The following is a 14,870-nucleotide window of genomic DNA, read 5'->3' on the forward strand; positions in this document are numbered from 1 at the left end:
GATGAGTGCGGCAAAGGGTATTCACGAGGTGGGTCGATGAACAACGACCGCAGCTGCAATGGTGTCGGAGGAACGTTGAGTGGTGGGCTCCGGATTAGTTTCGGTCACTTCGCGATCGTCGGCGGGAACTGCCATCGCCCACCGCACCGGCGTTATAGCATTTCATCTCCAGCATCATGCAGTCATCACGGTCGGTCTCATATCCCGCGACCCTGCGCTCAGCATGGAAACTAGTTACAGCCGCTGGGCCACACCACGGCGGGTTCAGTCAAAGGAAGCTGGTCCTCGCATCCAAGCAACAAAGCAGGTGTGGAAAGTTCCAGAAAAATAGACGCCCAATGCGAGTAATTAAGAACATGTGTCAGGAAAACAGCAACCACCATTTTAGAGCGCGGACATGTTAAAACTTCCAATCATGACTGCTAATTATCCGCGTTCTTTACCATGCTCTGGGAGCGGGTGATTGTTTGCTCGACACCGCATATGCCGACGTCCCAGGATGAAGGCAACTGATAAGGTGCTTCCTCAGCATTGTACTGCTTTTATGGAATGCACGATTAATTCGTACCCAGAAACTTAGCTTCCAGTCGTCACCTCAAGGGACCAATAGGATGTTGGAAGACGTGACGGTCTATCCAAAGATGTAAAATGCACCGTACATTCCGGATGAGCTTCCGCCGAATCGTGCAGGTTTAGCTGGCACGCAGGACAGTTATAGCAGCGGAAAAAGAAAAGCGCCGCATGACAGAAAAAGGCGCAGCCATTCTCTACTGCTTTTTGTACAAACATACACTGCGACATAACTATGCGCCCATCCTGTAAGTCCACTTCTTCATGACCTCGTTGTATGTCGCGTCCAACATTCGTTCCAGTAAGCAATAAACGTACCGCCCCCAGTGCGCATGCGTAAATCGCCCTGAGGGCGCTAGATGGCGCCACGCTCCCGTCCACCGCTAAAGCCTTAGTCCACTGCGTGCCCGCCTGTCACGTCTAGACCAATCGGCGAGTGTGCGGTGGGGGGCGCGGTACACAGTAAATGGTATCGGAAAGGGCTATGCTAAAAGTATTTCTCCATGCTTACAGGGCAGCATGTCGATTATTTTTAGAGGTTATATGCTTCGCATTGCGAGATCACCTCAAATTCGGCGTCGGCTTGCGCCGTGGTCTCGCGCAAAATCCTCAGCGTCTTCAGAGCCTCCTCGCGCTTGTCGTGCAGAATCAGCCAGCGCGGAGAATCGACCGCCATAGACAGCAGCAGCACCGCTAGGGCCGGTGGCATCGCGCAGAAAACTGCGAGCCCTGGCCACTCGACGTAGTGGCCCAATACATAGATGAGCAGGACGCCCGCAGCTATGCCAGTCTGGTGGGCACCACACTGCGATATAAAGGGAGTTTTCGGAAAAACAAGGACGGAGTGCAATGCCAGCGCCGTTAAGGCCGTCAGACTTCCTTCTTCCCATTTTCACTGTCTGGCAGAACGAAGTCGTATACCTTGCGCTCCTGCGCGCCCGGTGTGAAAAAGAAGAGGAAGGCTTACCGGGACGGTACAAACAACACCCCTTCGCACCTATTTCAAGTTGAGGTGGTAGTCAACAGAATTTGACCACTTTTGTCGTTACACTCAGGTGAATCCAGAACGTTTCTTTACTTTGTGACCCCGACAAAGGCCCCACATTCATTCACACGCGGGTCAATGGGGTCATATGCGCAGACAGCGTCGTATGCATCAGCTGAAGTATTGCTTTCCTTCGCAGATATACAACAAGGGATCGTTCTGAAGAGCCGTTTGTCAAAAGTGTTTCTTAACTACACCGACAGGGACCGCCAGTCGACGTGGCTATAAGCTTTGCTGTTATCCGTTGATAAAAGGCACTTTCATAAAAAAAAAACCATGCCTTTTGCTTCTTTAGAGGAACTTTTTTCACTTGTTTCGCTTTTAGCACACGCATCGCGGGGCTCTCTCGGCCGCACCTAGCGGTTTGGGCAACTTCTGTAATTTAATGCCTGTAACTTAAAGTAATATCTAAATAACAGAAAATAGGTGATACGTTTGCCTAATAGAAAAATCAGCCCTTTTATGTCTTTGCAAATTTTCTTCTAGTTTTTAACCCAGAATTGTCAACTTCAAATGTATGCTAAACCCAAAGCCGGTAAAAAGAACGTTCGGTTTTCGCCAAGCGTACGGAGCCGGAGCTCGGACCTTTAGCACAAAGCAAGGATAGAGGCAACCCGTTAAATAGTGTAGTAATAAAGGAAAAACATCCGAAAAAGTTCCAATTTATTTGTAGCTAGTCAAGTGCTCACAAACAGGTGTGCATGAAGAAACTAGCTTAAAAACACGCATTCGTAGGCTGCTTATGGGAGTGATCATTTCAGTGTAAGCTATATAAGCTATAAGTTCTAAAGAAACTTGCTGGGCCGCCAGTGCAGCACTAAAAAAATCTTGCCGCGAATAACTTTAAATCCTTTTGAAAACAGTACGCCCTATCGAACAGACTAAGATTCCTGAAATCGCGGAGAAATTTATTAACTCACCTAGTCATGTTATCAGTTTTATTAATACTGGCAATTTAGGTCATGTATCGAAGTATTGGCGATAAAGTGTCCAGTACCTATTCGCAAAACAAGTTCGGTTCTGAATCTTGCATCGGTATCGAAAATAATATTTTTCAAGGTATCTGTATCGAATAGAATATACATATTTAAAGAATAGTGCCCAGCCCTACTTGACAGCCTTAAACCTCCTTTAACACCTTGTATTAATTATGCGGCTTAATTTTTGGGTAAATTCAAAAGGAAGTTTTAGAAGAGAGCAGCTCAAACGCGGCCATTGACCACACATCTTATTGGCATCATTCTATCAATTGTTACGAACGCAAACGATGGCCTGCCAGTGGAATCTTGTACGTTTAAAATGGTCGTTGTGAGGTTGAATCAATGTTTTCGCAGTATAAATATACATGTCATTTTTGCAAGGGGTGCAAGTGGCGCGCAGTAAATACTTATAAATACTTATAGACACACACCATGTGGTAGATGTCCGAAGACTTCTCCGCACAATGCGGACAGCTGCCCGGGAAAGAAGGGTCGAAGTGTTTGAGAGCTGCTGGGCACAGCAAAGTGTTAGTATGCAGGCGAAGCAGAAGCCGCTCCTCCGCCTTTGAGAGACCTTCACACGGGCGGGGATAAAGACCGTGGCCAGATTGATAAAGTAAAACAATGTCTTTGAAGGTGTAAGCTGGAGTGAATTCGAGTTCCTGATCGTCGCGGTCGGAAGGGAATGTCCGGTGAGAGAGCGCACGGCCGGCAGCGTCAGCTGCCTCATTTCCCTCAAGGCCCACGTGAGCAGGAGCCCAAACGATACACCGGTGAGCGGGGTCCCCGGTGTAGACGCTGTTTTGGAGAATGCTGTAGGTACGGTACCCAGCCCAGCTCGACGTTGTGACAGGCCCTTCGCGAGTCGGAAATAATTGTTTTTGAAGTGGGATCAGATGCAGCCAAAGCAATGGCGACCTCCTCCGCTTGTATTATATCACGGGCTCTGGAGGTAAGGCCGTTCACTGTTTTGTATTGGTGGGGGACTGCGGCCGCGTACCATCCCTCATGGTGGGAGCCGGAGGCATCCACGTAGAATACGCCGAGTTTCGGTCCATAGTGGCGGGCTAGGGCTTCCGCCAGCGCCAGGCGCCAGCCATTATAGTCCTCACGGTTCATGTTCGCGGGAAGAGGGCGCACGTGGAGGGCACATCTCCACTGGGATGGAATACGTACGCGCTCTTCCATGAGAGTGGTGTGTTGATCTGTAGTCGGGCAAGGAGGCGGCGACCCGACGATGTCTTCGAGAGACGTGTGTATTGGTTGGTCAAGTGGGCTTCCGGGAGCTTCCGAAATGTGTTCACCATGCCCAGCCCCAGGAGGCGCTTGTTGGAGGTGTTCTCGGGGAGGTCCAGAGCCCGCTTAATTTTGCCCAGGATGACTTCGAGTAAATCCTCGTCTTGCTTCCGCATGTGGAGGTATGGAGTCGAATATGGAATTCGACTGGTTACAAATGCATGCGCTAGCCGCAAAGCGTCCTTACATCGTAACTCCCGCGCTTGCTAGAAACCCGGCGGACGGAGTGGCCCACCTGGTCCCCCACCTGACGGAGTTTGGTCAATGTTGTTTCTGACCGTATGTCTTGATGTATAAAGAGCCCCAGTACCCGGACTTCGATATTTTCAGGGATTGGACCTGTCTAAAGAGACAATAAAATTTTGGCTGTACACTTTGGTGATGGGCGTATGTGCACAAATTCAGACTTTTGAGTGGAGCATTGGAGGCCACAGCGGCGAGCATAACGGTCCACTGTGGTCACCGCCTACTGCAGATTGGCCTCAATGTCTCCGAGGGAACCCTGTGTGGCATACAGGGTGATGTCATTGGCGTACAGCGCATGCTGCACACCGACGACACTGCCCAGCTAGCCCGGTAAGTGCACCATAGCCAGATTGAATAACAGGGGAGAGAGCACCGCGCCCTGCGGTGTACTCTTTGTTTCTGGGCCATGTTCCTTATCCTGGATTCGAATGTAAGATTGTCTGTCGGTCAAAAATTGCCGAATGTATTGAAACGCATTTCTGCCGCAGTTAATTTGAGAGATTGGTTTGGTTTGGTTTATTGGAGTTTAACGTCCCAAAGCGACTGTGGCTATGAGAGACGCCGTAGTGAAGGGCTCCGGAAATTTCGACCACCTGGGGTTCTTTAACGTGCACTGACATCGCAAAGCACACGGGCCTCTAGAATTTCGCCTCCATCGAAATTCAGCCGCCGCGGCCGGGATCGAACCCGCGTCTTTCGGGTCAGCAGCCGAGCGCCGTAACCACTGAGCCACCGCGGCGGGGCTTAATTTGAGAGAGGTGGGTGAGAATGATCTCGTGGGTAACGTTGTCGAATGCTCCCTTCAAATCCAAGGCAAGTACGACCTTGTCATTGTGAGGGTCGAGGATAGCCCGGCTGTGTTGTAGCAGGCCATCCTGTGCAGATCTGTGAGGGCGAAACCCGAACATGGTGTCTGCGAAAAGGTGCTTGGATTCCATGAATTCGGACAACCTGTCGCGTAACATCGTCTCCATGAGTTTGCCCACACAGGAAGTCGGAGAGATGGGGCGGAGGTTGTCCGTGTTGATGGCCTTGCCAGCTTTAGGGATGAAGCTGACCAGGGCGGTCTTCCAGTCGATGGGGAGTGGCACTTCCCCAAGCTAGATTGACTTAATGTAATTCAATAAAGACAGGTATGCCGGGTGGGGGAGGATGGCTAACAATTAGACTAATTTTGTCCCGACCCGGAGCGATGCCACGCTTCATATTTGCCAGGGCCACCCTCAGGTCATGGAGCTGGAACGGTTGATCCAGCTCAACGTTCTCAGAGCGTGCATAAGAGTACGCCGGCCCGCGGGGGTCCTGGGTGGTGCAGACGAAACGCAAGAGGCGCCCGTGTGCTGTGCGATGTCAGTGCACGTTAAAGATCCCAAGGTGGTCGAAATTATTCCGGAGCTCTCCACTACGGCACCTCTTTCTCTCTTCTTTCACTCCCACCTTCCTCCCTTCCCTTACGGTGCGGTTCAGGTGTCCGCAGAGATATGAGATAGATACTGCTCTGTTTCCTTTCCTCAAAAACCAATTTACCAATTTACCAGGCATAAAAACGCTCCACGTATCCCGGTTTTACAGCGTCTTGCAACGCTGCCAGGCAGTCCACAGAACCAACGTTCCTAGAACCAACTAGTAACGTTTCACAGAACGCCACCACCCGTTCGGTGCGATGCCTTGCCCTTTGAACGCTACGCTTTTCGAGGAAAGGAAATGGCGTAGTAATTCTGTCATCTCGTTGTCACCTGAACCGCACCGTACAGGAAGGGAGGAAGTCGGAGTGAAAGAAGAAAGAGAGGCCGTGATGAAGAAAATGAAAATTGTAGTTGAGGAAAGGAAATTAGGCAGTAACAGTCTCGCATTCGCTCCTCGCGCATGCGCAGTTGGGGCTCTATGGGGATCCGCAAAATCGCTCAAACCTAGCGTAGTGTTGCTTCTGCAACAATAGAATCCTCCTAGGTCCAGGCCATCCACAGTGTACCTTTACCACTTACCCACTCATTGGACGTCACAGCGACCGCAAAGCTTCTCGATACTATCAGAAATGCTTGACTATGTGCGCGGTATCAAGTTTCTGAGCTCAGATACAAAGCAGCAACACATACCATCTTTCCCCTGTCCTTGGCTGCTGCCGTCTCAGCGAGGTACGCGGGTGCCGCCAGCGATATCATGCCGGTGCAGAGGCCACCCACCACCCTTGCCATGAACAAGTACCACGAGTCGGCGGAGGCCCCGCCAATGGCGAGCCACGATGCGAGCAAGCCCACGCACGCTACCATCAGTGTGCGTCGGCGCCCGATATAGTATGTCACTAAGCATCCGCACATGGAACCGAACACGGCGCCCAGGAGAAGCAGCGAGTCGAACCTGGCAGGAAAAAAAGTCAATCATGTTTCCCTCTCAAGATTGTACCGTGTTCTCATAACAAACAATCTGGTTACGCTGAAAACAGAGAATTTATAAACTTGAAAACAGCAAGTAAACGAAAGTGGTGTGCCCAACACAGGCCATTCTCACAACCTAACAGTGGTAGGCGACGCGAGGTGCCATTATATTGCGAATCTGTCAGGCTGTACTACTGTGCTCGATCGCCTTTTTCCTGCCGCGACCATACAAAATACCACCAAAATAACGAATTTTAACCACAGCGACAGAAAAAATTGTAGGAGACAATTAGGCTCCGCCTTAAAGGAATGACGTTAATGGGTTAATGCGAGTATATGAGGAAATGGTCATTCCCTGCATTCATAAATCCTTGGGAGTCCTGATACCACAGCTTGCAGAGTGGCGCAGCGGTTAAGCGATGCGCCACTGACCTGCGATGGCCGGTGGTACCATTGGTGGAGCTGGTAACCTCTCGCGACCAGTCATTAATTGAACTCCCATCTGATTTGTTAGGCAGTTTCCTCATACTCCGGTGGGCAGATTTTAATGACGCCACAATGTCACCTGACCTGGGATGAGGTGACAAGGTAACGAGATCGGCCATTTTTTGGCCATGGCGGGTTACGCGGAGCCGCGGGCACAACCTTGCGCCCAAGATTGGAGGTACGGTGGCCAACCTAGGTGGACAATGTGGCACGTGGGCATCCCTGCCCCGGGCCGATTTTTTTCTCAACACGCCGACGGCGCCGGATTTTTTGCAGAACGAGAGCATTGCCGGTATCGCGTTAAGAGGTAATCGAACTTCAAAGGCCAATTCCTCAGCAGTTAATGCCTCTTTTGTTAGAAAATAATTACGCCAACACAGCCAAAGAAAGCCCAACTGTCAGATTTTACCAAAAACGAACATTTGCTGGCGTTGTCTTCAGTGTCCCTTGAACACGGGAAAACATTTGGCCGAATGAACTCGGAATTTTGCCCTAATTTGCTCAGTAGCATCTACCCAACCACAGCCATAAGGCTACAAAGGAAAGCTATGCGATCTTCACAGTTCTCTAAGCTCGCGCTGCGACTGCCCAGTGGAGGCAGTGGCCGCGGGCTCCATCGCCCGACAAGGGCGAATTTTTCATGCGAAAAGCTTCACTACGCTAGTCAACACCGGGCTTCGCGTGAGCCGGCGTATGTCGGAGCACGAGTGACGTCACGCGCGGCGCAGGCTACTGCTCATGTGGGCCGCTGCTTCTCCTCCTCGCCACGCCACCGTTTGGCCTTTCGCCGCAGCCGTGCGCAGTGCGCATTTGAAAGGGGGGGGGGGAGTATATAAGGCGCGCTTGCCCTTAGAACAGGCGCACGCTGCCGCGCGCTATGCGTCATCATTTGACGTTCGCCGCAAGCGCGTGTTTATCGCGGATCACCGCAGCTTTTCGCTTCGAGATATCCAGGCTTAACCTTAGCTAAGCCCTAGCTAATTTTTTATTCAGCTACGATATTTCTGTCAAAGCTGCATAGCTTCCCTTTGTAGCCGTACGGCTGTGCTTGGGTGGATGCTGAGGGGTGATTAATTGCTCATTTTCTAATTTTACCCTGAGAAATAAATAAATAAATAAATAAAATAAATCTGAGGGATTGCACAAATATTGACCTAAATATAGCAGAGCTCTACCAACTCCCTCCACGACACCAGAAGGCCCTCACCAGAAGACTTCCCGGTCGCTGATTTGGTAGTGGTCCTCCTGGTCCCTGCTTCGCATGAGGCTCTGGCCAGCAGGCAGCGAGTACCCGATGGCAGCGCCGACGCTGGCTGAACTCGCCCAGGGGGCCGCCATGGAGGCGAAGTGCATGCCAGGTGCTGCCAGCTCGTCCTGCTCGGTCGGCGACAGCAAAGCGACGTGAGTGCGCGATATCGTGATGTCAGAGGCGGTGAGTCCCATTGCGCCGCCGCCTCCGCCTGGCCCGCCGGGTTTCCGAGGCTTGCCAGTAACCGCTGCCGACACCGCCCACGTCGACGTCGGTCCCACCGTACCCCCTAAGGTCGTGGTCTGCTGAGACGGTGCGGCCGACCTGCTCATATTCGTTCTTCTTCTTTCTTCTCCGCACGCGGACCTGCCACGTGCCCGAGGGCCATGGCCTGCTGAGACGATGATGATGATGATGATGACGGTGCGGCCGACCTGCTCATATTCATTCTTCTGGCCTACAGGCCGACCCCACACTATATTTAAACCAAACCCCATTACCGTTCAAACAAGAGCACAAATTTCTAGGGATAACTTTCGATAAAAAACTCACTTTCTTGCCACATATAAACAGCTTAAAGAAAAAAGCTTCCCAAGCCCTCAATGTGCTGAAAATACTATCAAGAAAACACTGGGGGTCTGATAGAGCTTCCCTGTTACACATATATCGTTCTCTGGTTCGCTCTAAGTTAGACTATGGGTCCATAGTATATGGCTCAGCAAGACCGTCCTACATAAAACGACTCGATCCTGTCCACAATCTTGGTTTAAGGCTGTCTTCCGGTGCTTACAGAACTTCCCCAATAGCAAGTCTGTATGTGGAAACTAATGAACCTTCCTTAGAAGATCGAAGAACTGCACTAACTTGTACATACATCCTAAAATTCCTTTCACAGCCCAAACATCTCTGTTACCCAATTGTCACGAAATGCCCATCCCGAATGCTCTTCAACAACAAGCCCCATGCGATTAAGCCGTTGCTCTTGCGCTTCAAAGAAAAATGTCAAACTCTGAACATACTAAATGAAATAAAAAAAATTGCCCCAAAACACGAAGCACTTCCACCGTGGTACACTCTCCCCACAGTGTGTGACGTCACACTAACACGCCTCAGTAAAACCTGTACGCCACACGACCATATAATACAAGAATATCTAGCACTACAAGAAAAATACAGAAATTACACTGCATTTTATACTGACGGGTCAAAAACTCATGCTCATGTAGGAAGCGCAGTAATACAAGGAAAAAATGAAAATGCAGTACGACTGCCCTCATGTGCTACAGTTTTCACCGCGGAGTGTTATGCCATTTGTGTTGCGGTACAGAAAATAGCAAATGAAAACATCAAAAAGAGCATCATTTATACAGATTCACTGAGCGTCCTTACAGCATTAAACTCCAAAAATGCCACGGAGCCACTGATTGGAAGCATCATACACAATATAGTAAAGGTCACAGCACAAAAACATGTTATAAAATTCTGCTGGGTTCCCAGTCACGTTGGCATTAGGGATAATGAGAGAGCCGACACGTGTGCTGCACAAGCCAGAGCCATGGAGGTGAAACATGTGGGCCTGCCTCCGAGGGATTACATGAAGTTAGTGCATAGCAAACTAAGAGCCAAATGGCAAGCTTCTTGGGAAAATGAAAGAAACAACAAGCTGCATACTGTAAAGCCGATTTTGAAAGAATGGAAATCATGCCGTCATAAAGAACGTTTTATCGAAGTAATTTTATGTCGTTTACGTATAGGCCACACACACATCACCCATAACTTCTTATTAACAAAAAAAGACAAACCTATGTGTGAAATCTGTGGTGAGGAGCTCACAGTGAATCACATTTTAATCTCTTGTTCGCATCTCGAAGAACTTGGAAAAAAAATTTTTACGGTATTTTACAATGAACACATTCCATTTCATCCCGCATTGCTTTTAGGCGAGCAAACACTCGTCGAGTTTTCACTTGTTTGTAAGTTTCTAAAGAAAGCCAATGTTTTAAATTTAATATAATGTAACTTCTATACACTTAACATAACATCATATAACCTTGTGTTTGGCGCATGATAGCCATAGTTGCTTATGCGCCATAAAACCCCATATAACTAACTAACTAATATTAATTCTTCTTCGCCGCACGCGGGCCTGCCACCTGCCCGAGGGTCGTGGCCTGCTCAGACGATGATGATGATGACGGTGCGGCCAACCTGCTCATTCTTCTTTCTTCTCCGCACTCGGGCCTGTCACGTGCCCGCGAACCGCCTGGAAAGCCGCACTATCGCCATAGCAATTACAAAAACCACATACAAATATAAACAGCTGTTGCTAGCAGCAACTCATGGCCTGTAATGTGCTCTATTAAGGCGAAAGCCTTTAATGCCTCATCGTTGTCGAAAGAAGGTTTTCAGCAGAGGTGTCACGTTTTTCTAGTCATACCAGAAAAAAATCTTTGTGCACGATGGGATTCGAACCACCATCCTTCCGTTCCGCAGCCGAGAGTGCTAAAAGGAAGTAGCGTAGCTAATGGCTACGCTACTTCCTTTTCTTTCTTTATTGCATTTTCACAACGGGTACAAAGAAGTAAAACTTGTCAGCAACACTTGCACTGACACGGCAGGTTAAAATTTTTTCAGTTCAACCAAGTCATCCAACACATTTAACCAAGTTGGCTGATCAGGCAGTGCCTGATACACTTCCCTCAGACGTATGACACCTTCAATGAAATGTTCGCGTGGACATCTCACTACTTCCCACCAACGCATATGTTTGGTTTGGTTTTTGCGGTTTAACGTCCCAAAGCAACTCAGACTATAAAGGACGCCGTAGTGAAGGGCTCAGGAAATTTCGACCACCTGGGGCAACGTTACTAGATTACCTGGTCAGTTTGCAAACTCCGCTGCAGTTCGGCGGCCAAACGTGGCCCCAATCGGTTCCCTCTCGTGAGGTGGCGCTTTCGATGCTGTTGGCCCGTTCCGGCCGGTCTCTCGTCACACGAACTATCGCTATGAGACGAGCGCGCCGTGTTTAACGCCACTTTACGCCGGTGATTCGTGTTTAACGAAGATTTTTTCAAGATAGTGCACAAATATTTTTCTGAATGCGCAATACAGTGGCTGCGCGAGCGGTCCTGGGCTGCACAGGTACGATCGGGATGTCTGAATCATTAGTTATTTCGATGAGACATCTGGTTCTTGGTCGGGTATAGTTTTTTGTTTCATTTACTTCCCTACAAACTAAATGACTCTGCTTACGGCGAGCCACGACACGGTAAATGAGTCGCATGTTGCAGAAAATAACGAAACCTAAGGCAAAGTGCCATCGCTTTGAAGCAAGACAGTTAATGCTGCATACGGGCTTTTTAAAACAGAGATGCAGGACTGCCACCGTGAAACTTCGACGTTATTAAGGTCATAAAATGCGAAAAATGACGGTAATAGCACAGGTCAGATTGAAAGCAGTTTATTCAATTCATATAGGAAAAAAAATCTATACATCTTAATGGGAGCCACTTTTAAAGGGCCAAACAGTTACAAGAGACGTGCTTTTACAAGAGACAAGAGACGTGCTAGAAAAAAAGTGCATTCTGGTAGCAATAACAAAGTTCAGTATCTGACATGTGAATGCCGACACGTGCTCAGCACAACACAAGCGAGCAAGGCTGCACTTCTCTAGCTCTTCCAGCCCTTTCCAGAAAATGTTTGCAGCCTTGGCGATGGTCAGTGTGAATTGCGGTCGCACACTACGTAGAATGCTTATCTTGCCTTGGTTTGGGAGCAGACAGGTCGACAGCTCGGCCGCACCGACTCACGGACGCATAGCTCGGGTGCACCGACGCTGTTGCGCTTCTGTGTTGCGTTGCAGCCGGAGCCAACGCCGCACGAGCTGCGTCGCTCGAAACGCACTTATATAAATCTGGCGAAGACACAGAGCAGGAGTGATCAACTTGCAGCGCAGTTTAACCCAACAAAGGAGCGCCTGGCACAAAAACGCTTCGCTGTAGTCTTCGCTGAAGTGGTCAGCGCGGCTTCTGTGCCGAGAAGCCGGTCAACCAGCGACGAGAGCGCCGCCGTTCGGCGGTACAGGCAAGGGTGACATCCGCGGCATCGGAGTTTGCAAACTGAAGAAGTAATCTAGTAACGTTGCACCTGGAGTTCTTTAACTTGCACTGACATCGCACAGTACACGGGCCTCTAGAATTTCGCCTTCATCGAAATTTGGTCGCCAACGCATATGTAGTTCTCCTTGTCTAGGACGCTGGAGAGTGTTTGTAAAAGGCGTCGAATCAGACGGATGCCTCCCAAACGCCCTCCAGTTTCTCGAGCACCTAAGACACCAAACAATTATGTACTTAATTAACATCTTATAACCACACATTAGTGACACAAGCCGCAACACCGCGCTAAAGGCTTTCGCCTCACCGCTATATACGGCAGTAAACGAAATCAACATTTCAATTCTTGATTTCATTAACTAACTTCTCCGTTTATAATTTCGTCCTGTGATTAGCATCTGCTTGGTGACACAAATAAAACAAAGCTATGATATTTATAATTACAAAACAATTTTAATCAAATATATAGATAGATGGAGACTTCGTATTGAGGGGAAAGTTTCGCACAAGTTCACATTCCAGCTTCTTTAGGCACGGTTAACCTCTGCAAAACTCTTGATTCCATGGCCACTGAAAGTAGTGCACTGAGGCGAAGATGGATTTGTAGCCACAACTGGCATAGACAGCAATTAGCATTTTACTAATTGGTTCATATTAAGCCATGCATGTTTTCAGAAAGGTTCGGTCTATTTTTTCAAGGTATGCTAGTAGAGAACGAAGCCGTGACTGCATGGTGAAAATTTGCTGGCTAGCATTGCTGGCTTCTCTACTCCACGACCTCTAAGCTGACCCCTTCTCCATAGAAGTATCATCAGGCGGCAATTCTTGCGTTTTTAAGGGAGGGTGTCGTCCACTTCTGGTGAAGAATCTTGCGGTGCTGCTTCGTCAATGAATAATGCTGGGACATGCGCACTTCGTTCCTTTGGTGGCCTTCGCACTTACGAAGTTCTGCAAGGAGATAAATAAAAAAATTAAAATGCGCATTACATGCCCATAAATAAAAGAGTGACGCGAATAGAAGACGCGTCAAAACATTTACTATGTATGAGCCTAATCATTTCCAGACACCACTTTTAAAAATGCAAGAAATAAGGCGATAGGCAGTACTGTACCAATTACCAGGGTTAGGAGGCACCTCGCGCTTGAATGGGAACATAGTTGGCACAGCATTCATTCGGCTTGAGCTTCTACCACCCATCCGGGCAGTTCTGTTCGAAGCTGTACTCTTCGAAGTGAGAATGCAGACTAATTTGAGGCTGAAATTAGCGCTCGTTTCCAGCACGAAAACGAGAAAGAACATAGTAGTCAAAATATCAGGTGAATTTCTAGAATGAGCATCTGAACCTTTACACAGCAATATATTCTTTTACCTGAATCAGTGACTAAATGCGTTGTCGAAGGACGAAGCCCCGGGCTTGGAGGCAGCGCTAGCTAACAAAAACCGCATAGATGTCAAAAGTAACACGATAAAACGGTAAATAATTTATCCAAATTGTTGCCTACCCAACCCAGTAACAAATTAATTGCCGCAGCTTACTTGTCCATACTTGCCCTCACGCTCCTCGCCTTGATACAACGTTTGGTCGTCGTCCGTGGTTCGCCGGCTAGCGCTTTGTAAAGGCGGAAACACATTTTACACGCATTACCGAGCGTTAGCATTGTACTGTATAACCTCGGACGCAAGCAAGCACGCGGACGAGAATGGCCAATTCGTACGGTAGTCCAACTTCATTACTTTGTTATTCTTTCAGTCAGCCTTTTGTTTCACGCCGCGAAAGACTAATAGGGCAGATAAGACTTGTGACCAGTACTAACACTGGACGACATTTACCTATCCACGCGCAAAATGAACAAATCGCAATAACCATATCACTGAACCAACATGTGGCACTTACCCTGCAAACAAACGAAGAGTTAGCCGGTCGCCACCAACCTAACTGGCAGCAGGACCATGAAATTTTGAGCCAATAACATTCAGCAGGCTTGCAGCATGAATTGCTGTTCACAAAAGCTTTAGGCTATCTACCCTGCTACTTACCATGCTGCCCAGCTCAAGTGGTTGAGGTGCTGGCAGTGCCGCTTCGCGTGAGATGATGGCTGGACGCTCGTTCTCCCGTCCAGTGACTCTGCTGAATGATGGCTGTGCTGCAACCGTTGCAGCTGCTACCGCATTTGGTAGCTGGTCATCCTGTGACCTGTGACTTAGCACGGGCACCTGTACGTCAAAATATGGCATTGCTTCTGATAGCAAGGTCACTGCATGATTACTGAGTCAAAATAATAAAGTACGGATCTAAGAATATGAAAAATCAAACTTAAGTGTACATCTCACATTGCTACAAACAATTTTGATCATTGCGAGAGATACCACAGTCCTGCCTTCCAAGTCATCAATTCTCTCCATTAGCTGCAACAGCCTCTGCTGCAGCTTGCAGTTGTTGAGGTCTTGTAGAGTGGACAACTCTCTGTCCTGCAGCCTCACTTTTGCCTCAAGCATTGCTACCTTTTGTG

At 48.7% G+C, this 14,870-nt stretch overlaps 1 protein-coding gene across 1 annotated transcript; it reads right to left on the minus strand.

The window, feature by feature from the left end:
• Positions 1-1,102: 1,102 nt before the first annotated feature.
• On the minus strand, positions 1,103-8,579 carry LOC149362648 (solute carrier family 2, facilitated glucose transporter member 8-like). Its single transcript, XM_089568351.1, has 3 exons — positions 8,206-8,579; positions 6,234-6,495; positions 1,103-1,375 (listed from the first exon to the last, which is right to left on the minus strand). The coding sequence occupies exons 1-3, from the start codon at positions 8,577-8,579 to the stop codon at positions 1,103-1,105; spliced, it is 909 nt and encodes a 302-aa protein (XP_089424477.1).
• Positions 8,580-14,870: the final 6,291 nt, after the last annotated feature.

Source organism: Amblyomma mixtum, chromosome 2 (assembly GCF_055824585.1).
Source record: "Amblyomma mixtum isolate Tamu chromosome 2, ASM5582458v1, whole genome shotgun sequence".
Classification (NCBI taxonomy): domain Eukaryota; kingdom Metazoa; phylum Arthropoda; class Arachnida; order Ixodida; family Ixodidae; genus Amblyomma; species Amblyomma mixtum.

Excerpts from the sequence above, each read along its gene's own strand:
- LOC149362648 (XM_089568351.1), bottom strand. The coding sequence starts at position 8,579 with ATGAGCAGGTCGGCCGCACCGTCTCAGCAGACCACGACCTTAGGGGGT. Across the intron at positions 6,496-8,205 it reads AGCGACCGGGAAGTCTTCTG|GTTCGACTCGCTGCTTCTCC; the intron begins GTGAGGGCCTTC and ends TTTTCCTGCCAG. Across the intron at positions 1,376-6,233 it reads CCAAGGACAGGGGAAAGATG|TGTGGTGCCCACCAGACTGG; the intron begins GTATGTGTTGCT and ends TTTATATCGCAG.